The sequence below is a fragment of the Gossypium hirsutum genome, chromosome A11 (genome assembly GCF_007990345.1).
Source record: "Gossypium hirsutum isolate 1008001.06 chromosome A11, Gossypium_hirsutum_v2.1, whole genome shotgun sequence".
Lineage (NCBI taxonomy): Eukaryota > Viridiplantae > Streptophyta > Magnoliopsida > Malvales > Malvaceae > Gossypium > Gossypium hirsutum.
The window spans coordinates 1,125,042-1,152,954 of NC_053434.1; the positions used below are offsets into that span (position 1 = coordinate 1,125,042).

The 27,913-nt window shown below is 30.1% G+C and overlaps 2 protein-coding genes and 3 non-coding genes across 5 annotated transcripts; 4 read left to right on the forward strand and 1 right to left on the reverse strand.

Annotated features, from left to right (window-relative positions):
* Positions 1-268: 268 nt before the first annotated feature.
* On the reverse strand, positions 269-6,969 carry LOC121209833 (protein SRC2 homolog). Its single transcript, XM_041081517.1, has 2 exons — positions 6,081-6,969; positions 269-653 (listed from the first exon to the last, which is right to left on the reverse strand). Exons 1-2 carry the CDS (start codon positions 6,632-6,634, stop codon positions 269-271), a joined length of 939 nt encoding a protein of 312 aa, XP_040937451.1. The 5' UTR covers positions 6,635-6,969.
* Positions 6,970-11,042: 4,073 nt separating this feature from the next.
* LOC121209584 (rRNA 2'-O-methyltransferase fibrillarin 2) lies at positions 11,043-13,780 on the forward strand. The gene is made up of 7 exons (XM_041080463.1): positions 11,043-11,215; positions 11,303-11,586; positions 11,724-11,819; positions 11,917-11,994; positions 12,084-12,260; positions 13,199-13,267; positions 13,353-13,780. Exons 1-7 carry the CDS (start codon positions 11,200-11,202, stop codon positions 13,527-13,529), a joined length of 897 nt encoding a protein of 298 aa, XP_040936397.1. The 5' UTR covers positions 11,043-11,199; the 3' UTR covers positions 13,530-13,780.
* On the forward strand, positions 12,459-12,531 carry LOC121210259 (small nucleolar RNA snoR60). Its single transcript, XR_005905380.1, has one exon. It is a non-coding gene; the product is annotated as a small nucleolar RNA snoR60 (small nucleolar RNA).
* LOC121210257 (small nucleolar RNA snoR60) lies at positions 12,677-12,749 on the forward strand. The gene has a single exon (XR_005905378.1). It is a non-coding gene; the product is annotated as a small nucleolar RNA snoR60 (small nucleolar RNA).
* LOC121210256 (small nucleolar RNA snoR60) lies at positions 12,901-12,971 on the forward strand. The gene has a single exon (XR_005905377.1). It is a non-coding gene; the product is annotated as a small nucleolar RNA snoR60 (small nucleolar RNA).
* Positions 13,781-27,913: the final 14,133 nt, after the last annotated feature.

A 27,913-nucleotide genomic window follows, 5' to 3' on the forward strand; every position in this document is an offset into this window, starting at 1 on the left:
TTTATTTTATAACCGCCACTGAACGAATTCTCACATCGAAAATTTTTGAGATTTCACGTAAAGGCGTTTATCAATCTACGTCTTTTTTTTTTTTTGAGATTTCACATCGAAGTTTTTTTTGTTTTTTTTAACTTATCAATCTACGTCAAAAAAACAAAGAGGAAGGCATTTTGGATGCCTAATTTTTGTTTTATTCGATAAAAAATAATTAAAACAACAATTAAAAAAACAATAACAATAAAAACGACAATATATAACAAGACACCATTTACATTAATTGATTATCTCCATCATCATCACCTCTCGTTGCATCCAAACCCTCCGCTATTGCAAGTCCACCCAAAGCCCCTTCACCCACACCCATAGCTGCACCCATCGCCATTCCCGCCTCCATTCCGCCAAACTTTTTCTTCTTCTTCTTCTTCTTATTATTATTATCTTCATAGTAGCAGCCAACGGTGGTTGCGGTTGCACCGAATGGAGCCTGAGTCTGACCATGGCCATAACCATGACCCGTTGGAGCTCCGTATGAAGCTGGTTGAGGTTGAGGTTGAGCATTATACTTGTACGCATTATATGAGTAGCCGCCTTGTTGGGCAAAAGGATAATACGGATTTTGTGGTTGTTGCAATGGTTGTTGAGCATACGGGTAACTATAACCCGATAGAGATCCGCATGAAGCTGGTGGATAGGCTCCATACGGAGTCGATGGATGAGCTGTTGTTCCAATAGGGTCGGAAGCGTGTAAATTATTGTACTAAAAAATCACACAAAGTTCAATTCCCAGGGAAGAGAGGTGGATCACATGGATCTCTTAAATACCAAGTCTTTCCTTAGACAGAATATCCCTTCTATAGTAATTTAATAGCACAATTAAATACTACTATTATACCCTCAAATATTGAAAGAAAAATAGGACAAGAAAGAACACAAGAGATTTAACGAGGTTCGGTAAATTATACCTACGTCCTCGGGCACTAACACCAGATGATAACTTTACTATCTCCAAAATATTACAAACAAATAGAATTCCTTAAGAATTCTCAAATGGGAGAAGAGAGAAAACTAAGAGAGAAAGATTGGTTGGGATGGTTGAAATGAGAAATGGTTAGGCCTATTTATAGTTGAAGTTCAGGGACTAACTTGCAAATGGCCTAAAAAATTAGGGACCAAAATTGCAATTATCCCTTTCAACTTTAAACAACTTGCCAACTATTTTTTTTTTCTTTCGGTGCCAATTGCACCTCCCACCATTTTTGACTTTTCAACCCCTTTTAATTTAACTTATCAACAATCTCCACCTTGAAGATTTGATTAGGATAATCAAAATCTTCACACACTTCCTTCAACTCCCCAAATTTGATAAAGCTATCTTTTGTAGTGCCTCCAAATGCGCTCTCGAGCGCCATACACCTAAAGGTGCTCAAATTCTCAGGATGTTAATCAAGTTCAAACAATGATTAAACTTGATTATTGTTACCACCTTGGTCATCATATCTGCGGGATTATCTGTTGTCGGAATCTTCTCAAGTAGAATTTTTCCTTTTTCAAAGACTTCCCGCACAAAGTGATATCTTACGTCGATATGCTTGGTTCTTGAATGATAGACTTGATTTTTCGCTAAATGAATAGCGCTCTGACTGTCACAATATAGACTAATGTGACTTTGAACAACTCCCAAGTCTTTCAATAATCCATTAAGCCAAATAGCCTCCTTAACAGCTTCTGTAACTGCCATATATTCTGCCTCTGTAGTAGACACAGCTACTGTAGACTGTAAGGTAGACTTCCAACTCACTGGGGCTTTCGCAAGAGTAAACAGATACCCCGTAGTTGAACGACGTTTATCTAAATCACCAGCAAAGTCAGAATCAACATATCCAACTACAAACTGACCAAGTGCTTCATCCTGTTCAAAAATTAAACCAACATCTACGGTTTTTCGAAGATACCGTAGAATCCATTTCACAGCTTGCCAATGTCCTTTTCAAGGATCATGTATATACCTGCTCACAACTCCAACAGCTTGTGAAATGTCAGGCCTCGTACACACCATCGCATACATCAAACTCCCAACTGCATTAGCATATGGGACTTTCGCCATATATTCTCTTTCTTCTTCAATTTTCGGAGATAATTGAGCACTAAGTTTCAAATGAGAAGCAAGTGGGGTACTTACATGTTTTGTGTTTTCATTTACACCAAAACATTGTAATAAATTTTTCAGATATTGCTTCTGATTCAAACAAAGCTTGCCTCTCTATCTATCTCTACTTATCTCCATGCCGAGAATCTTCTTGGCCTCACCTAGATCTTTCATCTCGAACTCTTGATTCAACTGAGCCTTCAGCTTATCTATCTCATTTTGGCTCTTCGAAGCGATTAACATATCATCAACATACAAGAGTAGATAAATGAAAGATCCGTCATGCAGCTTCTGCAAATACACACAATTGTCATATTTGCTTCTTGTGTACTTCTGCCTTCTCATAAAGCTATCAAATCGCTTGTACCACTGCCTCGGGGATTGCTTCAATCCATATAGCGATTTGTTAAGCTTACAAACCCAATTTCTACCACCAGCATCTGTGTATCCTTCTGGCTGAGTCATATAGATCTCCTCTTCTAACTCACCATGCAAGAAAGCCGTCTTAACATCAAGTTGAGCTAGCTCCAAATTCAACTGTGCTACCAAGGCCAACAAAATTCTAATGGAGGAATGCTTCACAACAGGGGAAAATACATCATTGTAGTCAATTCCCTCCTTCTGAGCGTAGCCTTTAGCTACCAATCTTGCCTTGTAGCGAATATCCTTCTTGCTAGGAGATTCATCTTTCTTTGCGAATACCCACTTGCATCCGATTGCCCTTTTACCTTTCGGTAATTGCGCCAACTCCCAAGTATTGTTCTTCCGGAGAGACTGTATTTCTTCATCCATGGCGCTTTTCCATTTATCACTTTCTAAGCTTTGCATTGCTTCTTGATAAGTGATAGGAATATCATCAACAACGGGAAGGGCGTAGGCCACCATATCGGTAAATCGAGCAGGTTTACGAATTTCTCTCCATGGCCTTGCAACTGCAACTGGTTCTGGTGTACTTAGTGGTTCTTGGGTCAGAACCTCTTCAACCTCTAATTCCTCCATTGTGGCTGGAGAATTAGACTTATTAACTGGGCAAATCCCCATCTGCTCAAACTCCACCTGTTTTGGAGTACACTCCACCTGCTGTGGAGTATTGCTCATCTGAATATCTTTATCTGCTACTTTTTTCAATGTGGCAGATTCATCAAAGGTAACATCTCTGCTACAGATCATTTTCTTTGTGCTTAAGCACCAAAGACGAAATCCCTTCACTCCAGAAGTGATTCCCATAAAGAGAGCTTTCTTTGCCCTCGGATCTAACTTTGACTCCTTCACATGGTAATATGCAGTGGATCCAAACACATGTAAGGAATCATAATCTGTAGCCGGTTTTCTAGACCATACCTCCATAGGAGTTTTTCTTTCTAATGCAGATGATGGCAAACGATTAACAAGATGGCCAGCGTATGTCACAGCCTCAGCCCAAAATTGCTTGCCCAACCCAGCATTGGACAACATACATCGAACTTTCTCTAGCAATGTTCGATTCATACGCTCTGCCACTCCATTCTGTTGTGGTGTATCCCTAACTGTGAAGTGTCGAACAATACCATACTCTTGGCACACATCGAAGAACGGATCACTTTTATATTCCCCTCCATTGTCCGTCCTAAGCCGCTTGATTTTCTTGCCAGTCTGGTTTTCGATCATAGTTTTCCATTTAAGAAAAACTCTAAGCACTTCATCCTTAGTTCTCATGGTATACACCCAAACTCTTCTGGAAAAGTCATCAACAAAAGTAACAAAGTAATGTTTTCCTCCCAACGAAGGTGTTTTGGAAGGCCCCCACACATCTGAGTGAATATATTCCAAAATACCTTTTGTATTATGGATAGCAGTGCCGAATTTCACTCTTTTTTGCTTTCCCAGAACACAGTGCTCACAAAATTTTAATTTGCAAGCCTTTGCACCTTTCAACAATCCTTGCTTTGCCAGAATTTGCAAGGATTTTTCGCTGGCATGTCCCAACTTCATATGCCACAACTGCATTGAGTCCAAGTCTTTGTTACCGGAAGCTGCAGCGACTGCTCCAATAACTGTACTACCTTGGTAGTAATACAAGTTATTTTTCCTGATGCCCTTCAATATCACAAGTGCGCCAGATGTCACTTTCAAAATCCCATCTCTCATAGTAACAACTGAACCATTGGATTCCAAGGCTCCCAATGAGATGAGATTTTCTTCAAACTGGGCACGTACCGAACATCAGTCAGAACTCTGGTTGATCCATCTTGATTCTTTAATTGGATTGAACCTATCCCAACAGTTTTACAGGCATTGTCATTGCCCATATAAACAACTCCTCCATTTAGTTCTACTAAATCAGAGAACCACTCCCGGTTAGGGGACATATGATAGGTACAACCCGAATCCAATATCCACTCATCTGAATGGAACGACGATGATGATGCAACCAGTGATAGTTCAGAGTCACTAGTATCATGCTTAGCAACACAAGCATCTACAGCAGCTTTTCCCTTATTCTTCAGCTTTGGACAATTTTTCTTCCAGTGGCCTTTCTCATGACAAAAAGCACATTCATCTTTCCCGAGTCTGGACTTTGACTTTGATCTCCCCTTTTGAGTTTTCTTCCGAGTGTATGAACGACCTCGGACTACTAAAGCTTCTGTACCTCTGATTGAGTTTTTCTGTTTGTCCTTCTTTCTCTGTTCATAACTGTATAAGGCCGCACAGACTTCGCTCAGAGATATATCACTCCTGCCATGAAGTAGAGTAGTTTCTAGGAACTCAAACTCCTCAGGAAGTGACCCCAACAGCATCAAAGCCAAATATTCATCTTTGAATGTCTCATCCATATTCAGCAAATCAGTGACTAACTGATTAAATTTGGTGATGTGATCATTCATTGTGGTACTTGGGACGTATGTGAAGCGAAACAGTCTTTTCTTCAAGTGGAGCTTATTTTGACTGTTTTTCTTTAAAAAAATTTCTTCAAGTGCCACCCACAACTTATTTGCAAAAGTCTCCTTTGAAAAAGCATACCTTTGCTCTCGAGAAAGGCATGATCGAATTGTGCCACATGCCAACCGATTGATCACCTTCCAATCTTTCTCCTGTACATCATCTGGTTTCTCTTCATCAATGGCAATGTCTAGACCCTGCTGAAAAAGGGCATCTAGAACCTCACTTTGCCACATACCAAAATGGCCCGTGCCATCAAAGATCTCCACGGCCAATCTTGCATTTACAATTGTCGGTCTTGTCCACATGGACGATGTTGAAGCTCCTACACCGACCGTTTTCTCCATAATCTTTCAATATACCTAAGGAAATCTTTTCTGATGTAGAAGATCAGTTTAAACTGCAACCACAGAGCATACTACGATTAACCTTCGGCTCTTGATACCACTTGTTGTTCCAATAGGGTCGGAAGCGTGTAAATTATTGTACTAAAAAATCACACAAAGTTCAATTCCCAGGGAAGAGAGGTGGATCACATGGATCTCTTAAATACCAAGTCTTTCCTTAGACAGAATATCCCTTCTATAGTAATTTAATAGCACAATTAAATACTACTATTATACCCTCAAATATTGAAAGAAAAATAGGACAAGAAAGAACACAAGAGATTTAACGAGGTTCGGTAAATTATACCTACGTCCTCGGGCACTAACACCAGATGATAACTTTACTATCTCCAAAATATTACAAACAAATAGAATTCCTTAAGAATTCTCAAATGGGAGAAGAGAGAAAACTAAGAGAGAAAGATTGGTTGGGATGGTTGAAATGAGAAATGGTTAGGCCTATTTATAGTTGAAGTTCAGGGACTAACTTGCAAATGGCCTAAAAAATTAGGGACCAAAATTGCAATTATCCCTTTCAACTTTAAACAACTTGCCAACTATTTTTTTTTCTTTCGGTGCCAATTGCACCTCCCACCATTTTTGACTTTTCAACCCCTTTTTAATTTAACTTATCAACATCAGCCCCGTAAGGTACCGGTTGAGGGGCTCCGTAAGGAGCCGATTGAGGATACCCGTATGAAGGTATTGCGCAGCTTTGATCAGGCACATGATACCCCAGCGCTCTTATTAAAACTTTGACGTCAACTTTACCTTGTGGTCTACCGGAAGGTCGCTTCAACTTGAGTGATTTCTCGTATTCCCCATAGCGGCCGCTGTCTTTTAAGACATCTCGGAGATTCAGTTTAGCTGAGCCGATAAGAGGCTTGGTCTTCTCCTCGTTGCCGACATGGATGACATCGACGTAAAGGTTAGTGTCGGCATTGATGGGACAAAGAAGAGGGATGACTAGGGTCGAGTTCCATGTGGGATATGTGTCGCCTTTTTCGTCGACTGTAGTGGCCAATTTGCTGTTCGGGTCCACCCACACGACGGCGTACGGCTTGATCGGACCGTGTCGCCAGTTCACGTTTTGAAGATCTTTGCCGGAGACGAAAGTTACCTGTATTTCTTGAGGAGCGGCCATTTTGTATTCCTTTGGTGATATTCCTTTGATCAGGCACATGATACCCCAGCGCTCTTATTAAAACTTTGACGTCAACTTTACCTTGTGGTCTACCGGACGGTCGCTTCAACTTGAGTGATTTCTCGTATTCCCCATAGCGGCCGCTGTCTTTTAAGACATCTCGGAGATTCAGTTTAGCTGAGCCGATAAGAGGCTTGGTCTTCTCCTCGTTGCCGGCATGGATGACATCGACGTAAAGGTTAGTGTCGTCATTGATGGGACAAAAAAGAGGGATGACTAGGGTCGAGTTCCATGTGGGATATGTGTCGCCTTTTTCGTCGACTGTAGTGGCCAATTTGCTGTTCGGGTCCACCCACACGACGGCGTACGGCTTGATCGGACCGTATCGCCAGTTCACGTTTTGAAGATCTTTGCCGGAGACGAAAGTTACCTGTATTTCTCGAGGAGCGGCCATTTTGTATTCCTTTGGTGATATGAAAAAATGAGAATGTTTTTTAAGAAGACAAGGCTGTGGGCTGAGAGTATTTATAGGTTCCCATGAATATAATTACAATATTGACCATCTAGACCAGATGAATTTTGTAGGATAATGTTGGATTTAATGGGGATAGTTAGGTAAATATAGGTGTGTAGATGCCAACTCATGGATATTGATATAGGGTAATTAAAGAAACCAGAATGGCTAAATTAATGGAGCATATACTGTACAATAATTGTATTCTAATTAATTATGTAGCATCTGTTAAAAATTTAGAGGTCGCATTTTTTTTATAATATATGATATCACTAAAAAGTTAATGTATAAGTCCTTTTTGTGCTCCACAATGATTCACCATGATTTATTAATTGATAGAGCTTGCATTTTTAAATAGTCAACTTCAAATAATTTATTTCTTTAATGAAATTTGATAATAAAATATAAACAGTAAAATTGATTGATTGTTTAACACAGTATTAATAATTACAATGAGGTAGATTTATACACACTTTAACGCATATATTTCTCTTATTTAAGGGGTTTTAGTAAAAATTGTATAATAAAAAATAATAATACAAGTTAATTATTTGTATTCTAAAAAAATTACTTGTATTTTAAAAAAGTTAGATTTTTGATTTTGAAAACAATGTTATTGGGAAGAATAATTACGAATTCAAAAATATTATGTTTTTAATAGTAAAACAAACATTAAATATTTGTTCAAATATATAATTACAATATTAGTATTTATATGTATTTAAATTTTTATTGTATTATTTAAGAATACGAAAACATCTAAATTAAAATAAATTGATATAAAACACAATTAATCAAAGAAAAAAAATAAATGAATAGACATTCAAGCTCCAATTGGTTTATGACTATAGTTGAAAACTAGGGACTTAATTTTTTTCCCCGGCTAATGCAATAAAGAAAATATAAAGAAATATCTCTAAAAAAATTTAAAGATTATGTGAAGAAAAAAAAAAGAATAAAAAAACATTGAAAGCAAAAATTAATCTCTATTTCAAAATTCATAATAATGACGAACATTTACAGCATGTTTGATTACATTATAACTTGTTTGTAAATTATGGGATTATATTTTGTAACTAATGGTGAGGGTATGGGTAACCATAAGGCGGGGGAGCTGCCTGCCTAAACTTGGTGGAGGAGCCCCATATGCTGCTGGTGGAGCAGCCCCATACGGTGCCGGTGAAGGAGGTGCATATGAACTCGGTGGAGGAGCACCGTATGGAGCAGCCTCGTAAGGAGGCGCGTGGCTCGGATCAGGTGGCACGTGATAGCCCGGTCCTCTTGTATTCTCCATAGCCATTGTTCTCCTTTAAGACGTCCACGAGATAGTCAAGCCGATGAACGATTTGGTCCGGTCCTCGTTGCCGGAGTGGATGACGTCGACGTAGAGGTTGGTCTCGTCGTTGATCGGATCGGGAAGAAGGATGATCACTAGGGTTGAATTCCTAGTGGGACGACTATCAACTTTTTCGTTGACTTTAGTGGATAATTTGTTGTTTGGGTCCACCCATACGACCACGTATGGCTTGACCGGACTGTGACGTCAGTTTTTAAGATCTTTGCCGGAGACTATGGTTACGTGTATTTCTTGGCCAGCGGCCATTGTTGATTCCTTGGTGACGTAAAAATGGGGAAATTTGATGAGGAAGGAGCAATGTTCGTTTTAGATTCCGACAGACAAGGCGAGTTTAGGGTATTTATAGGTTCCTATGAGATTTAATTACGATATTAACCGTCTTGAATGGAGAAGCTATATGGGATCATGTTGGATTCAAATGAGGGTATTTGCGTAATTTAATAGAAAAACTCTAATCATGGATATTGATATCTATATATAAAAAGAAGGCCCTAAGTCCTTCCTAACTTGACACTTGTGTATTTTCATTTTGTTTGTTTGTTTTTTTACATAATAATATAATAGTTAAATTTAATTCTGACCTTTTTATTTTTTTTAAAATTATATAAAAAATAGTTAATTTTTAGTTTTCATCTCTTTACTTTGCTCAAATTTGAGATTTAATTTTTATATTTCAATTTTAAAATAATTTGGTACCTCAACTAATATAATGCCACTAGTTAATGTAAATGCTTTATTTTAATTAAAATGTTTATGTGAACTTTTAAAAATTGTTAACACTGTTAAAATTCAAGTTTATTACAATATCATTTTGTTATATGAATACTAAGTGAGTTTTTTTTAATTTTAAATTGTCACACAAATAATTTTAATAGTGTTAACAAATATTAATTCTAAACTCAAAAAGTAGGACTAAATTTCCTAAAAGTAAAAGCATGAATATTAAATTCTAAATATATGAACAGTACAATAATTTAAAGCATAATACAACCTTTAAATTTTTTATCTATAATTAACAAAAATAAATATTTAATCCAATGCGAAGTATGAAAATAATTATACTAATAAAAATAACAGAAAAGCAATTGATTAATGCTATGATTAATGCTATATTGCTTAATGGTTAAATTAATGGAGTATGTAGTTTAAAATAATTACATTACAATTAATTAATTAAAATTATGTAATTTTAGAGATGATATTATTGTGAAGTTATATATAAATATCATCTCTTGATTCAACAATATTAATTTCATAACCTAAAACGAATAGAAATACATATAATTATGCCAAAAGAAAACCCGGGCCTATAATAAACAATGAAGGGTGCATTCGAATGGTTGTCGTCAAGGAAGACCTCGTCGGTTGTGCTTGAGATGTTCTTGCCCACTATCGAAAACTTATTGATTGTGAACCTTGCTATCATTTAGTCTACCTCATTAAGATAGATGTCGAGTCACCCTAATGCATGAATGGTACAAGAAGCTTCATCAAATCTGCACGAAGTCTAATAGCAACTTGATCGTTAGGTACATCAAATGTTGTCGTCACAAAGCTGAAAAGCTATCAGGCCCCTATAGAGAAGTCTAGAGCAAAGACCTACACGAACACATGTCAAGATTGAAAGGAAAGAGCTATATAACCTTGTCTATGTAAATCTCTTCCTTCATTAAAAACATATTTTTTCGTAAGTCAAAAACTCTACTTAAAACTTTTTTACAAGGGATTTTTTCCATGGTTCTACTTATCGTTTAAACCAATCTTTTTTCCCTTTAATCTCAACCTCAACACCAATCAACCTCAATCAAAAGTAAGTATTTCTAATTTACTTCTTTTATTTTCATATATGAGATTTTTATAGGAAAAAGAAAGAAGTAATATCGACTTAAGGTATTCATAGATCGAATCAGATTGTGTTTTAAGCATGATATAAATATATTTTATTTTTATTTAAGTCTAACTTAATTCAATATATGAGCCTAAAATTTTATCCATACCCATATTAATGAAAGATTTAACCTAAACCCAATTTAAGGCCACCCATATTTAATATATATATTTATATTATTCTTAATTTAATATTTAATATCTTATAATTTTTATTTATTAAAATTTTATATGTAATTATATTAACATTTTTTAATATGTTGACATCGTATTAATATATAATATTATTATAAATTTAATTTTTATGTGTTATAAATTTTATAATACATAAGAATTACATAATATATAAAACATTATAAAAATTATCTTTTTACAGTTTGTGCATATAATATACGATGTAATTTTTTAATCCATTTATATTTTATGCCATAATAATTTAAGAATATATGTATTCGATCCAGGGTAAAAATATAGTTTATAACTATATTTAATTGTATTTATACTACTAAAATAATTTTTAGAAAATGATAAAAGGGATGAAACTCTATTTTGAAGTTGATAATAATAACAAACAAATCTAATGTATAAGACGTTGGGCTTTCATGTGTTGGACCCATTAATGGTTGAAAAATGTAGGAAAGGTTTTTTCTTTTATTTATAAATTTGGGCTTAATCTTAATCCCATAAAATTTAAAAAAAAATGCCACAAACCCTAGTCGTCTTCTTGTTCTATATAAGTGGAGTATAAACCCTAGCATTTGCCTTAAAACATTTTTATCGCCTCACACTCTCTGTTTTCACTTAGTTTCTGATTCTTCACTTTCATTACTTCAAACTCTCGCAGCGATGAGACCTCCAAGAGGTAAGTAACCAACGTCTCTTACGTTTCCTACCATTTTTAGTTACATACTCTCGTTATGGCATTTCTAATGGTCTAATCATGTTTCAGGCCGTGGTGGTGGCGGGTTTAGGGGCAGAGGTGATGGTGGAAGAGGGAGAGGAAGAGGAGGTGGTGATAGGGGTGGTAGTGCCATGAAATCCCGCGGCGGCGGCCGTGGTGGAGGCCGCGGCGGTGGAAGAGGCCGTGGAGGAATGAAAGGTGGAAGCAAGGTTATAGTTGAGCCTCATAGACACGAAGGAGTTTTTGTCGCCAAGGGAAAAGAAGATGCCCTTGTTACTAAAAACATGGTCCCTGGTGAAGCTGTCTACAATGAAAAAAGAATTGCCGTTCAGGTTATTTGCTTAATTGATTATGCTCTTGTATTTAGCTAATTACTTTTTTAGATCTTCCATTGGTCTTGTTCACAGCATTATATGATTACATTTTCCATGAGAAATTGATCCTATTTTATGATTTTTGCCTTAAACAGAATGAAGATGGGACTAAAACTGAATACAGGGTATGGAATCCGTTCCGATCTAAGTTGGCGGCCGCCATTCTCGGCGGTGTTGATAATATTTGGATTGTAAGCTACCAGCTCTCATTTTGTTGTTCTTCATAGAAGGTTACATAGTGTATATAACTGACCCTTTGTAAACACATGTTATTATTGTTCAATTTAGAAACCTGGTGCTAAAGTTCTTTACCTTGGAGCTGCTTCTGGCACTACTGTTTCTCATGTATCCGATGTTGTTGGTCCCGTAAGTTTATTGTTAACCCCCCAATGTTTGAGTATCTTGTATATGTTTATACCTGTTGGGTTTTGCTTATCAGGTTTTCTTTTTGGCAGACTGGTGTGGTTTATGCAGTGGAATTTTCTCACCGGAGTGGTCGAGACTTGGTTAACATGGCTAAAAAACGAACAAATGTTATACCCATCATCGAAGATGCTAGACATCCGGCCAAATACCGGATGCTAGTTGGAATGGTGGATGTCATATTTTCTGATGTTGCTCAACCTGATCAGGTTTGCGCTTTTGAGTATTTGTTACTTTATTTGAGACGTATAGAATGGCGAATGGATTAGTAATGAGGGGGATTAGTTTATTGTGTGCTTGAACTTACATCCGAGCTTCTCTTGTGCTTTTAGTTGCTTGCCTGCATTGCTTTTGGTTGATTTGCTTTCCTATTTGCATTGGTTTTGGTTGTTTTTCCTTCCTATTGTATTCATATGATGAACTCTACTCGGATTCCCCTTCAAGACTTCATGGGTGATGCTAACTCGAGTTTCTGATGCAAACATTAAGTGATCAATTTTACATAGTTCACAAATTTGATTTGTATTAAAGTATGAAAAATGTGTTTCTTCATTCTTTCTTCAATTCAGTTTGTTGATTTGCCTTCCTATTTGCATTGGTTTTGGTTGTTTTTCCCTCCTATTATATGCATACGATGAACTCTACTCGGATTCCCCTTCAAGACATCATGGGTGATGCTAACTTGAGTTTCTGATGCAAGCATTAAGTGATCAATTTTACATAGTTCACAACTTCGGTTTGTATGGAAGTATAAAAAAATGTGTTTCTTCATTCTTTCTTCAATACTCTAATAAAGAATACGAGTTTCTGATGTGTTTTTTCTTTTCTTGTTTTAGTAACATTATCATTATGCAAATGATGAAGTACTCGGATTCCCCTTCAAGACATCACGGGTGATGCAATACCGAGTTTCTGATGCTTGACTTATCATGTTTGTGCTAGTTCTTGCAATCCTTTTTTATTTCTTGATAAGCTAACACATCCATTTTCAATACTTGTCTTAATGTTTGTGCTAGTTCTTGCAATCCTTTTTTATTTATCATAAGCTAACACATCCGTGTTCAATACTTGCATCTTTGTAAAAACAAAGGATGAAATCTTCCCGCATTTCTTTATCATGTTTCAATGTGCTTTAATACATTTGCAGGCGAGGATTCTAGCTTTGAATGCATCATTTTTCCTAAAAGCTGGTGGTCATTTTGTTATTTCAATCAAGGTGAGTGTTCCGAAATCATGTTTCGGTTACATTTCTTAATTAAAAGCTTTTTGGCCATAACATGATGGTAACATTTTGTTTGCAGGCTAACTGCATTGACTCAACGGTTCCAGCCGAGGCAGTGTTCCAGAGTGAAGTTAAGAAACTTCAACAGGAGCAATTCAAACCTTTTGAACAAGTGACGCTCGAACCGTTTGAGCGCGACCATGCTTGCGTTGTTGGTGGTTACCGGATGCCAAAGAAACAGAAAGCTGCAACATAATGTTTTTGTAGTCTTGTTTTTAATCCCTAAGTTTCGTGGCTTTGGATTAAAAATGATGAACATGTTTTGGGATCGAACATCTTTCTTTTTTGTACTAAAAATCAAACTTATTTCTACTGATGAAAAAGGGCTCTTAATTAGACAAACAAAGCACAAGTATCATGTCTCTTATTTTTAGAGAGGGTTCAATCATTATTTGAGTTTGGGTTTGACAATAAGTACTATTGGGGTATGGAAATTTCTATTGTTCAGATTGGTACTCGATATTTTTTCATTAGGAATTTAGTCTTTGAATTTGATAATTGATTGAATTTAATTAATATTTTTGCATTGATTTTTAAAGAAATATGAATGATTGCTAAATTCAATTAATTAGGATTAAAGTTTAAATTAAAACAATTTAATCTTTTAAAAATTCACTTCAATTTTATATTAATAAATCAAGTTATTTAATTAACCATATTTTATTTGAAAAGAAAACAACTTTTTAGGTTTTGAGTGGTCCATCCTTAAATAATTTATATAAAAAGATCTTTAGGTATGTATAAAATGTGTAGATTGATAAAATGATTACATTCATGCCACACGTCGTACACATAAATGATAGAAATATAATTAGTGAACTTTTTTTTCTTTTTAATTAGTGCTTCGATCTCTATCTATAATAGGGATTATTTATTTTTTTATAAAAAAGTTTTCTTTGTAGTTAAGAGTTTTTTTTTTCTAAAGCATTTTAATATAGGTTTAATTTCCAAGTGAGGGTCACTTTTGAATAAATATAGGCTTAAGTTCCAAGCATTTTAACTGGTGTTCTTTTGTAGATTTTAATATTTGAATTCGCTAATTTCAATTTAATTTGGATTCCATTAATTTTTAATATATTTTTCAACAAAATTTTGCATAATAATCCCAAACAAAATAACCTGAATTTTGTTAATTTTAAATATATTTGGCGAATTCAAATTTTTAAAAAAACAACCACTATTTTCTCTAAATTTAAAATTTTGATGAATTATACACATTCCATTCTTTTTCTTGAAATGAAAAATAATTATGGAATTTCATATGTCGATATCAGTCTCCACCCCCATATTTAAACATGGGATTGGGCCGCTTGCACTTTGAAATCCGACACCTCATGTATTTTTATCATTTTATCCTGCCATTATCATATGCTAAATACATGATTTAATTTTGAGTTAATTTCACCCAACATTTCTAAATTATGATTGTCATTTTAAATTAGTTTTCAAACTTTAAAACGTTTTAGTTACATCCTCAAACTATGTATATTATATTAATCAATCATATCCTTTCATTATTGAAATTGTTAATTTAACTATTAAATAACACAAAATCTTACTGACATCATTTTGTACATCAATAGTTAATGTTATATATGCGTTAAAATACTTATGTGTTTTTATTTCTTTGAGATAAATATTAATTTTATACATGGTCCAGAGTGTAATTCTAGATGGAACAAAACCAAGCTTTATGTATGGCATTGCACATCAGACCAATGTTTATGTATAATTTTGATATTTATACCTTATTTTATTTTTTCGAAAGTTTGTTTGGTATGACTTTCAAAAAAAAGTTTTGAATAATAATACTTGAATTTAATAGATATACTTGTATAGTAATATTTTCGAATGTATAATTGTATACATAAACTTTAATTTTGCCTAATTTTATATATAAAATTTTAATTTGATCAAACTCCTGTAAATTATTAGCATAATTATTGATATAACATCATTTTATATTTTTTATTGCATACATAAATAATTATATTTATCTAATATAAAAATAAATTGATGTATTTATTTTTTTAAATGTGTATGATTAAATCAAAATTAAAGTTTTAAGTATACATTTGAACCACAATTAGAATTTCATGTGTATAATTGCACCAAATTAAAGTTCACTTATACAATTGCACATTAAATCAAAATTTGTGTAATTTTGAGATTTATCCCTAATTTTCTTAAATATAAAAATTCCTAATTTATTTTTAAATAATTTAATTATAAAAATATAATATTTCAATTGTATTTAAATATATAAAAAATTATCACTTCAAATAGATGTGATCCACAAATTTCAATAAAATTAAAAAAAAAAGCATTTGGGAAATAGATTGAAGCAAAAGAAGGTGAAGTTTGTTTATTCATATTCCTACATTATGATTCCATCTTTATTCCTTATCTCTAAAATAAGTACAAAATAATGGCCCCCCATTGTCCTTTTTTTTTTTAATTCAAAATAATTACATGAGTTATCAACATTATTAATATTATTTTTTGCTCGGCCATCAACTAAACCTACCGACCAAGCAGTCGAACACGGTATCAACTCTCAACCCAATTTTTAAAACTCAATCTAGTAAAAAACTTAACTTATCAAATTTTATACATTTTTATTTTTCATAATCATATCGGATTTAAACGGAAAATAAACGCTCCTAATATTATTTTTTGAACACAGGTCACTTAAACTAAGGGCAGTGACAAAAGGACTGGCGGTAGACCCTACCCCTAAAATGAGGAATTCCTTTCACTCTTTAAAATTTATAAATTTATAAATTAATTTATAATAAAATTTCAATTTAATCTTTTAAAAATTATAAAAATATAAATTATTAAATGCTTAAATTGTATTTCAACTCTGATAAAATCATACAATTTATTTTTGACCCCAAAACAATTTTCTAGCTCCACTCTTGACTTAAACTTTACACAAAAAAGGATGTTGGCGAATTTTTAAAATTAAATTAAAATAATATATAAATAAATAAAATATTATACTATTTGTCAACATACTCTCCCATCTTTTATATTATTTAAAAAATATTTTACATATCATAATTAATTTAAAATAAAAAAATTATTCTTAAACAATAATTCGAGTTAAATTGAGTGTCGAATTTAAAATTCTTTTATCCAAAACGTGTCCTTTGGATATATTTATTAAAAAAGTTAAAACGATGAAAATAACATACATTTTTTGAAAAAAAAATCAAAATTGAAACATAATTTAAAAATAAGTGTTTAAAGGGTAAAAATACAATCAAGTGTAAATAAATGTCAATTTGTGTTTACATAAATGGGGTGTATACAGTTAATATTTGTTGAAACAACATACTCAATGCAACTTATTTTTGGCCACAAAGCTCATAAATTTTGTATGCTAATCTTACAAACTTGTGAAGCAAAATTAAATAGAGTCTGTTGGGATGTTGAAATCAAATATTTATTGATTATAACAACCCATAAGGGAAATAAAAGTAAATATTCCTTCCAAAGACATTTCCAAATATGAAACTTGCTTTAAGTCAAAAATAAAATGAAACACTCTCGCTTGCTTTGTGCTTACAATCAGATCCGGTCAGTGGCTATATTGGTTTCGATAATTGAATATGTTAAATCGGAATAAAAAATTTATTTAACTAAAAATTAAATCGATGTAATCGAATTTAAAAAATATTTTTATAATTTTTACTAATTTATTTAATTAAAATCAAACTAATAAAGAGTGACATGATCAATTCGGTTTCAAAAATCATACTTACTTGACATTAGAGCGGATACAAGGGGCAAGGCCTTCCCTCCCCAAATTATAAATTTCATGCACGGACTTAAAAAATTGTCATAGTCTTATTTTTTTTTAAATATTTCATTATACCATATAAAATACTTGATATCACCTTTATTCTACATGTGGAATTTTAAAATTTTAATAATAGTGTATAAAATATTTTCTCTTGTATAATATTTTTTAATTTTTATTAAATTCCCTGTTGGACACTTGTTATCGTCCTAATCATATTTTTAGAGTCAAAAATTTCTATTGACACTATATCAACTATTGTTTTCAAAAATTAAAGGGTAAATGGGTGATAAAAATCAAATACTAAAATTGTTATCATACTAACAAAATAAGTGTCACCATTAGCCGTTTAACAGTAAACGGAAAAAAAAAGAGACAACATTAATAACTAAATTATAACTTTTTTTAATTAAATAATACTAATGGTGCATTTACCCTAAATGCAAAGGAATAAAAAATTTGATATTTTATTTCAGAGAAACCAAAATTGGCATGACTTTAATCCGTTTCTGTGAAAACGTTATATTTTTCATATAAGTTGAACCATCAAGGAGGCGGTAGATCCGGCGACTCGAACTCTTTCTTCCGGCCAATCTAAAGAAGAAAGGCCGAAAAAGAAAAGGTTAAAAAGGAGGGAGAAAAAGCGGAGGGCAGCCAATAAATGCAAAGCCTGCAGCAGCCCATTCCATTCTCTGAGAAATTGTAAGATCACGTGGCCTGCACGCTGACGGTTTCGTACGTTTTCGAAATAAAATCCTCACCAATCTAAGTGTTAAGTGAACCCACATAATCTAACGGCGAACACTCCACAACCAATTGAAAAAATAGCGCCGTCGTCTACGGTGCTCACTGTTGAGAATAAATTAAGAAGAGCAAAAAAGTAGTTCAGATTTTGCTACTGTCTCCACTCTACTACGTTACCTGCTACAACCTGTTTTGATTTGACAACTCTTAGCTTTTTCCGCCCAATATCTCTCACCGGATACACCCGGTAAACGGTAACAAACTCTTTTATTTTCCTCTGTGGCTGTCAAGTTTAAAAAAAAAAAACTCAAAACATATAGTTTTTAATTTACCAAATTATTGGATCCTCAGTTCGATCAAGAGGTATCGGGTAAATTATACTGATAGTTATTTAACTATAAAATTTTCTATTTTAAATATTTTAAAAGAAAATTATTCTAATTTAAATATTTATATTTAAATATTTTGATCACCCGCTAAAATCTTAAACGAAAATGAAATTTTCCGTAAATAATAATATTATTTTAAAAATTAAACCTTTGGTTCCTTCGGCATTGTCAAAACCCTCTCCACCTCTCCCAACACCATTTGTCAAAACCAAAAATTTCCAACACCACAGAAGCTGAAGTTGATGTAGAAGAAAAAGACCTCGAAAGTAATTCTTCTCTAAATGGACCCTTTTTGAAGAGAAACAAAACCCTTTCTACCAATCCATTAGCCTTGGTTGGAGCCACTGTGTCCCATATAGAAAGCTTGGATTGTGAATAATCATCTTATATATATATATATATTCTTGAAATAGTCACTAGCTTTCTTTGTTGAATTACTAATTGGATTAATTGCCACTCTTATCAATCTCGCTATTGAAATTATTGCAGAGGGTTCTGACGATGGTGATGATGTGAACAGGATGATGATGAAACAAAGAAATCAAATGTGTAATTTTTAAAATATTATTATTATTTCATTTCCGTTTGGGATTTTAATGAAATATGTAATATGCATGCCTAAATTGTAAATATTTTTTTTGAATGCTTAAAGTGAAATTTTTTTATAATTAAATGATTATTTGTGTAATTGATCCAAAAATAAATAGATTGTTCTTAATATTCATAACGCCCCATTAAGTTGGCTGAACTACTATTCCTAGCTGTGAATATATGTAAATAGAAATAAAAAAACGAATTTAATATTTTTAGACAAATATTATTCTAAATACAAATATGGAAATACGAAATAATACTGCATAATATATAAAACACTTAATGAAGTTTTTCTCATTAAAAAGACATAAATATTAAATATATACATGAACTTTAAGTACAATCATACATATGAAATTTAAATTGTGGTTATGTATACATAAAATGTTAATTTTGATTCAATTCTATAAATTAAAAGAAATGAATACGTATATTTATTTTTATGTTGGATTAATATAATTATTTATGTATGCAAAAGCAATATATCAATATATAAAATGATAACAATTCAATAATGTTATTACTGATTTATGAAAAATTAAATCAAATAAAAATTTTATAAAATCGCACTAAAATAAAGTTTATATATAAAATTTCATATTAAATTAAAGTTTATGTATAATTTTAATATTTACAAATAAATAAAAAGGCTTAATAAAGTTTGGATCGAAACTTTTTAACTAAAATGAAAAAAAAAATCATTTAGGTGTGCAAGAAACTCAAACTTTTTAACTAATTTTGATATATATTTTAGTTACATGACAATTAATTTTTTATTCTATTGATATTGTTGTTATACCTATATCTTAGAATTAAGAATTATATGAAAATATATAAATATAAAACATGCAATGAATGCACTTTGTATAATTAAGGTGACATTTTTTTATTTTTAAAATAGAGCATAAGAGCAGCAATTTCTATAAAATTGTTGAGATTTTTAATTATGTTCCTTCACACATAGAATTTTAAAAAGCAAACATTTTAGAGCATCGTTAATTCTATAATTATAAAAATACTTCAATTTAAAAGAAAAAAAAAGTTGATTAAGTCTCAGTTCAATTGGTATGGGCATTATTTTCAGTACAGGAGAACATGGATTTGAGTGTGTTGAAACGCATTATCCTATTATTTAAGAGTTGGGAAGGGACTATTGATAATTATGAATATTCTTAAAAAAAACAGATATGATCAGAATTTATAATGAAATTATTCTAAAAAAATTATTCTAAAAAAATGAAAAAAAACTTGAAATCAACTCAAAATAATTTTTTTTATTACAATGATATTGAAATAATGTTGGGGTTATAACTGTTTATAGGTACAGATTAAGATTTATTAAAATACTTAAACGTTTTTATTATAATGATATTGATGCAATTTACAAAAAAAAAAATTAAGAACAGTCAATTTTAAAAATTTAAAATAAAAAAATCAAACAGAATCTAAAATTAAATTAATAATTATTAAATAATTAATGTTTGGATATGAAATATAGGAAAAATAATAATATTATTATTAAATCTGAAAAGTTAAAACTATTAATTAATAAATTTGCAATCATGAAAGCAAAGCAGAATATAATGAATTAGAACATGCATAAAGTTCATAAAAAGTTGATGTTGCTAGCTTAAGGATTATTTAAAATTTTTGATTAATATACAAAAAGAGCAAGAGAATAAAAATTAAAAAAAAATAGAATAATTATTTAGATAAGCTTTTAAGGGTTCTTTCATTTTGTATTGCAAGGAATCTCAAACAAAACAATAAAACAAAAGGGAATTAATTGACAAGAAATTTTATTCTATATTCTAACATTGATTGTAAAATACATAGATTTGATTTTTTTTTTCAATGGAAAATTTCATCAAGTTTCGTACTAATTATATTTACACCAATTGGAACAAGTCAAATAATTGGATTTTATGGTGTTTATTTGGTTGCTTTGTAATTTTTATTTATTTTATAAACTAAACTGATTGCAACATGTAATTAAAACTAAATAAATTGTATTTTTTTAATTTAGTTATCTTTTTATTTTAATAATTTTCAATGAAATGCTAAAAAGATTAAATTACACAATGTGTAAATATTGAGAGTTAGATTTTTAGAATCAAGACGGTATGGTTGTCGAAACTGACAAAAATAAAACATACTTGAAGGAAAATAATTAGTAAAAAGTAGGATTGAATTCACAAAAAATTATATAAATTTTATTCTTTCGACTAAAACAAATAAAATAAAAAAGGGGGATTGTTTAAAGAAAACTAAGAATTAAAATTAAAATTAGGAATTTAGAAAAAAAATAAAGAGAGTAATAATCAAAGTTTTGGGAAAAATCAATGAGATGAAATTTCTAGTAAAAAAAAATTCTTCATATGATTCAAATGTTTTATTATTGATGCAAAGATAAATTTCAATGTTCTTTTATAAATTGGTCATAGTTACTACGATCGCCAAGTAATCTAAACTTTTCTTACATTATCAATAATCAAGACAATCATCATTAACTACTTTATTTTATTAACAAATAACCTTATAATAATTGCATTACAAAACATAATGAAATGATAATTGGAATAGTTTATATTTTCAAACTTAGACTAAATTAAATATCAACAAAACTCACGTGTAAAAAAATTTAAACTGAAATAAATCTGAAAAGATCCACACCGATTTCAATACGATGATACTCAAACTTAAACCATCAAAATATAAAAAGCTTGATCTTGTCAACATAATGAAAGCCTTGTTAGCAAAAATGTAATGCATGTAAATCATTTTTCAAACTTATAATTTTTAAAAATTTATGCAAATGTATGAAAAATAATTTCAAATTTTTTTTATAAAACTGATTTATTAATGATAAAAATTTTCTTCGCTGTATTTTTTTCACAAACTCTTAGTTGCAAACAAAATTTTGCTAAAGAGGACAAAATTCTCACAAATTTATTTGACAAAAAAAAAACATTAAAAACAATTACACATCATGTTAATAACATGGTGCCAAACTTTCTACATTAAAAAAAAAAAAAAAACATGGTGCCAAACTTTTAGCGACGAGCCGTTCTTCACATGCCCAGGGGAGAATCCTTCATTGTCGCTTGATTTTAAGCAAAAAAAATTATTTAATATATATACAGTTTTAAATGAATTTAAAATATTTAATCATATATTCAATTAAAATTAATAGATAAAAATCAATTATTACAAATTATAAAGGTGATACGATAGAATCACAAATTACAAATCGGAAATAATCTAGATCATTGGATTAGGTTTCAATAAGATTTTTTATGTCTCATATCAGTTTGAATTAAATTTAAATAATAAAATATTTTAAATTTAATTTAATTATTAAATATAAAATATTTTTTATACTTTATTAATCTTTGAACGGGGAAATTAAGTTTTTGAACTGAATGAGTTTAGAAGAGTTGGGTTGCGGCCTTGACTCAATTCATTGACTCAATCTGAATTTAAACATCAATATATAAAAATAAAATGGTGATTAAATTTATTACAATAACGGAGTTTTATTTAACCGGTCAAACTGTTAACTTAATAATAATTAAATAAAAAATTATAATAGGTTAAACCATTTCAATTTGTTATTAATTTATAATAATTTATTATATATATAATTACACTCCACTAATCAAATCGATCAAATCATAATTTTTCTATTCAATCGTCTAATCCAATCATCAAAAGGTTTGTTTTTTTTAATGAAGTTATAACACACAAGAAGATAGTATCTTTATGAGATTATGTAAGATCTTTGAAAAATCTCTGGAGAACAAATGCATTTTTAACTGTTTATTACAAGGTTGGATGAATCACATGAATCCCTTTTAAAGCCAACTTGATTTAATCATTTCTCTCAAATTGGCTTTCAGTGGGGGCTAAATTTTGGACCCCCATTTCCTTTTATAAAAACCAAATATTTCGACTTTTATTGTTATTTTTAAGTATTTTACCCTTATTCACATAACTTGATTAATGTAATTAATTTAAAGTAATTACTTTTTGGTATTAATGATTTTTTTTAATTTTGCAAATAAGATTAAAAAGTCGTATATGTTTAAATTTTTTAAATACCAATTAAAAATACATGAAATTTCTTATGAAATTCAAAAAATGTGAATTATTAAAGTATTAAATAATCATCTAATTTAAAGAATATTAGAATAACTTATATCTCATAATTACGTGAATCCGTCAAAGATTACAGAATATAATACCTTTTTTTCATTGAATATAATACCTTTAGTATAAAAATGAATAATATTTTATTATTTGCTTCTCTGAAATTTAGGCTACTATTTTAAATTTTAATAGTATTAGCAGTATTTTTTTATTATTAAAAAACAGTGTTTATTAACTAATAACACTTTTTATAAGACAATATGTGAAATAAAATTTATAACTAAAATTATTATATTACGAATTTTTTATTTCCTCAGCTTTTTGGGATTTTCGCGTCTATAATTCCTAGGCATGCATGGGACCAATCTTTTTCATTGAATTCCTGTGTTTCTCACTAAATGTGGACCGCTTTTTATACAAACGCATTTTATTTTTTTCAAGTATTAAAACATTAATTTTTCGTCCAAAAAAAACATTAAATTAAAAACCCGTCTTTAAATTACGTAATCTCCCACATTATTTTCGGGGTTTATGGGAGCGTGGATTTCGTGTGTCATGGATGGCGTGTGGGTTTAGCGTGTCCAAAACCGAATAGTCGGCGGCAATTCGATTCCTTGTGTTAACCGGCTATCCCCGGTGAAAAGAATACCGCTTAAAACCAAACGGGGCCCCACAACAATAGTTATTTAATTAAATGACGTTGCTGCCCCCCTTTTAATCTTATATAGTAAGGTTTTCCTTTTTTCAAATTAAATTAAGTAATTAACTAACCAAAGAAAGAAGTGCCCGGAAGAATTATTTTTTTATTAAATTTGATTATAAATACTTTTTTCTTTGAAATATTTCATCAATTGAATATTGAAAAAATTGATAGAATCAAAATGTTTAAAAAGATGGAGACTTGAGTTTTAAGTATTAAAGTTATTATGTTAAATTAAAATTTGCGGGTGTTCAATTTTTATCATGAAATATTATTATTTGTGGGTTTTAATTTAGTTAATTAGTTAGATTGATTTAGTTATTCGTTTGTGTTCTAATAGTTTGATTATTTGTTCTTGTTATTAATTTACTTGTAATGTAATAATTTGATTCAACACCAAGTAGTTAATCAAACATGTATTTGTACTTATACTTTGATTGTTTTATACTTGGTGAACTTTCAAAAAAAAAAGGTTAAAAAAGAGTGGAGAGGACTTAAATTTTGTGTTTTGAGATGCTTTATGATGTTTAAATTAATAGGGGGAAAGAAAAACACAATTTGAATATATGTATTTAGCAAAGTAATGATAGTAATAGTAAAGATACCTATGAAGATAAATATACTTATCTTGATGTTATTTATTGTGTAGGAGTGCATAAATGATAATTTATCATTACATATGAAACGTTGAGGCAAATGTCCTTAATATGATAGAATTGTGATTCTAAACTCTTTGTTAATCTTACCTTTAGACTTACGTTTGATTTAAATAGGTTGATAATTACTTTTTTTTTAAATTATTTGAATTTAATCCATACTCTTGAATTTAAAGATTTTTTTCTTATTCGGTTGAGATAATAATTTAAAAAATAAATTAAAAAGCTCAAATTAATAACAACATACATGTAAAAACGAATTGATATTTTGTTTATCTCACTCATATAAATTACAAAAACGTCTATATTATAATTTATACATATATATGATTATAATGTTATTAAGCAAAATACTTGATGATGGTGAATCACATTACCTCCAAGAAACTTTGGGATAAAGTGTTGTAATATTCAAATAAATAAATTTTATTTTTAAAAATTATAATAAAATTAAAACGCGGATAAACGGAAAAAAAGAAAACCGAAAAAATGAATGGCGTAGATGTTATATGAGTTAGGAAGCTGATAAGTGGCAGATGTGATACCATTTGACACGTGTCGACGTGGGATGTTTTGATTCAGTTTGATTAAAAGAAAAAACATATAGTTAAATAAACGGAAAGTAGTTTTACTTTTACTTTTTCGTAACCAATTTTTTCCTTAAGATTTTGCCTAACACGCAACCTTTTGCAAATTGTCAAAATTTTCTTTCTTTTGCCGTCTTTATTGCACGGAATAGTATAAAGTTATTTTTATAAATATAATATAATTTACAAATAATAAATTTTTAATAATTAAAATAATTTATTTATAATAATATAAATCATAAATATTCAATGAATTGTAACTAAAAAAATTGAGAACTTATAAGAGTTCCAAATGTTAAAAATTATTATTTCTCTATACGCAACCATTTTAAAAATATATAGATTTTATATTTGGTATTAAATATTTTTAATGACACGTTGATGCTACATATCATCTCAAATATTAAATATATAAGATATATATTATATTAAAGGGCTAAAATCCTACAATGGCGGAAAGCTGCAATTTAGCCTTGTTTTACTTATTCCAACTGAATAATAAATTTTATTTATTTTTCGAATAAATATTATTTTGTTTAAATTATCTCTAACATAACAATTAACAATATTTATAATAGTTTTTTTCTCTTGCACAACGATAAATTTAGCAAATAATTATAATTTATACAAATAATTTTTTTCTAAAACTTTTATAATTATATTTTTATACCTTTTCTCTAAATCAAATTGATAATACGGATAATTTTATTAAATTTGATTTTTAAGTAATTTTATATTTTTTCAACCAAATAAAAATACTAACTTTCAATCTAATGAATCAAATAAGATAATATGAATATACTCAGTAACAATCTTACATTTCGATAATTCCATTACAAGAAATTATCATATTACATGAATTAAAGGATTAAAGTCATTAATTAAATTGGTATCACGTGTCAAGTGAAGTACTAGACACTAACTCACTTGGGAAAAAGGTTATAAACAAAAAATATTTATATTTTTCAATAATTTTAGATATTTGAAGAATTTAATAGATTAAACTTTTATGTTGAAAGAAAATTTAAAAGAAATTACAAATGGAATGAGTGGTTAAATTGTAAATTTTAAGAAAATAGATGGAGGGTTAAATATAAATATTTAATATCCTTCTGATATAATTCTTTTAATTTATTTTGATATTTTTCATATCCGTTTTATTATATTTGGGGTTGCCAACTGCCTCCCGCAACTCAAGTGTCATGTAATATAATATACTTTAAAGATATTTAATTATAAATTATTATTTGATATATATCTTATTATTTTTAAAATATTAATTAAGATCATGTAGTAATGTGTGTAAACTTTAAAAACTCCAGTATATGAAATAATATATTGAAGAATCTTGGGGTTGACCTTCCTATTCTTACATGTAATACTTTAAAACAAAATTAAAATATGGAATATAAAAATTAATCAAAATAAAATGCTTCTATAAATATAGTAAAATACACATGAACACTCCAACTTATTGATTTTATATGGCATTAAAAATCATGTATTAAAATGTTATATAGAATCTAAAATTACAGTATTTCAAATATGAAATGTACGTATTGTAAAGATTTAATATTATCATCATGCAAATCTTAATAATAATAAGTTAAAATTTTAATATAAATTAAAATTTTTATTCTTTTCATTCCACTAAATTCGTCACGTTTTGATTTTTAGTGGTTAATTTTATTCTACTTTAATTTTTTGTTTGTTAAAAAATTATTATAGATAAAAAAAATATGTCATCAAACTTTCAATGAAGTAGTTTTAAATATTTTTATAAAATTTAATTAATAAAATATTTTAAAAATTAAGGTCAAAGGTAAAAAAAGTTTGACTGAAAATAGTTACGAATTTAGAATTTTTTTGAATAAGGGCTGAACTTTAATTATAAATTTTTTATAGATCAAAATATAAATTTATTATTATTATTTTTTTTAATTTTAAGGAATAAAATGTAATTTTATTATGTATTAATTTATAGGTGTTCTACTCTTAAATTTTAAAATAATATTGCTGGATCAAAACTCCTATCTATCCCTCAAATTCAACTCGGTTAGAAAGAGCGTAAACCATGACATTATTATAGAAGCAAAAAGAATATTAAGTCAGACTAAAATAATGAATTCAATTATAAATTTCAATAATTTTCGACTTAATAAAAACAATCAATTAATGAAAAATGGGAAAAATTGAAGATATCAATTAAATCGATTTTAAGGGAATTTTTGTTCACATATGAAATTCTAGTGTTTGACTACTATTTTGATCGGTCCAATTTTGGTTCACTGACCGGTGGCCAAGTAAAATCCAAATTACTTGTTCTAGTGCGAAAACGGTCATTTTCACACCAAAAAACTTGTCAAATTCGGTTAAATTACAGCCGTTTACCAACTTTACTTTAATTTAAAGAAAAAAATAATGATAATAAAAACCATAATGACTTTCGTATTCAAACCATACTTGTGTTATTTTAACGAATGAATAAATATTATGTATTCAAAATTATCATATAGAAAACGAGTAGAATAGCTGTTTCTTAGCTGAAGCTTTAATAAATTCTGTTTTTGGTTTTAATGCATAAAATATTTAAATTATAAAATTATATAATTTTTTAGGTGTGGAAAAAGAATATTTTAAAGTCGGGGCTTGGCCAACGTAGGCAAAACTTTTTAATGGATTTTGAAATTCTCTGCCCGAAACAAACACGTGTCGGTAAGAATGTAAGAGAATCAACCGGGAATCATCGGTTAAGGTTAGGACAAACCGAGGTACTGGAATTTCGAATCAGCTAAACAAGCCACGAGAAGTTTGCAAATTCACGGGGCGGTTACCATGAGTACCATCAAAGCTCAACCTCATTGCTCCACGTAGCCCATATATCGCTTTCGTTGTTGTTCTGGATTGCATTTCTTGGGTTATTGTCGCTCACCTTTTTAAACAGTTGGTAACT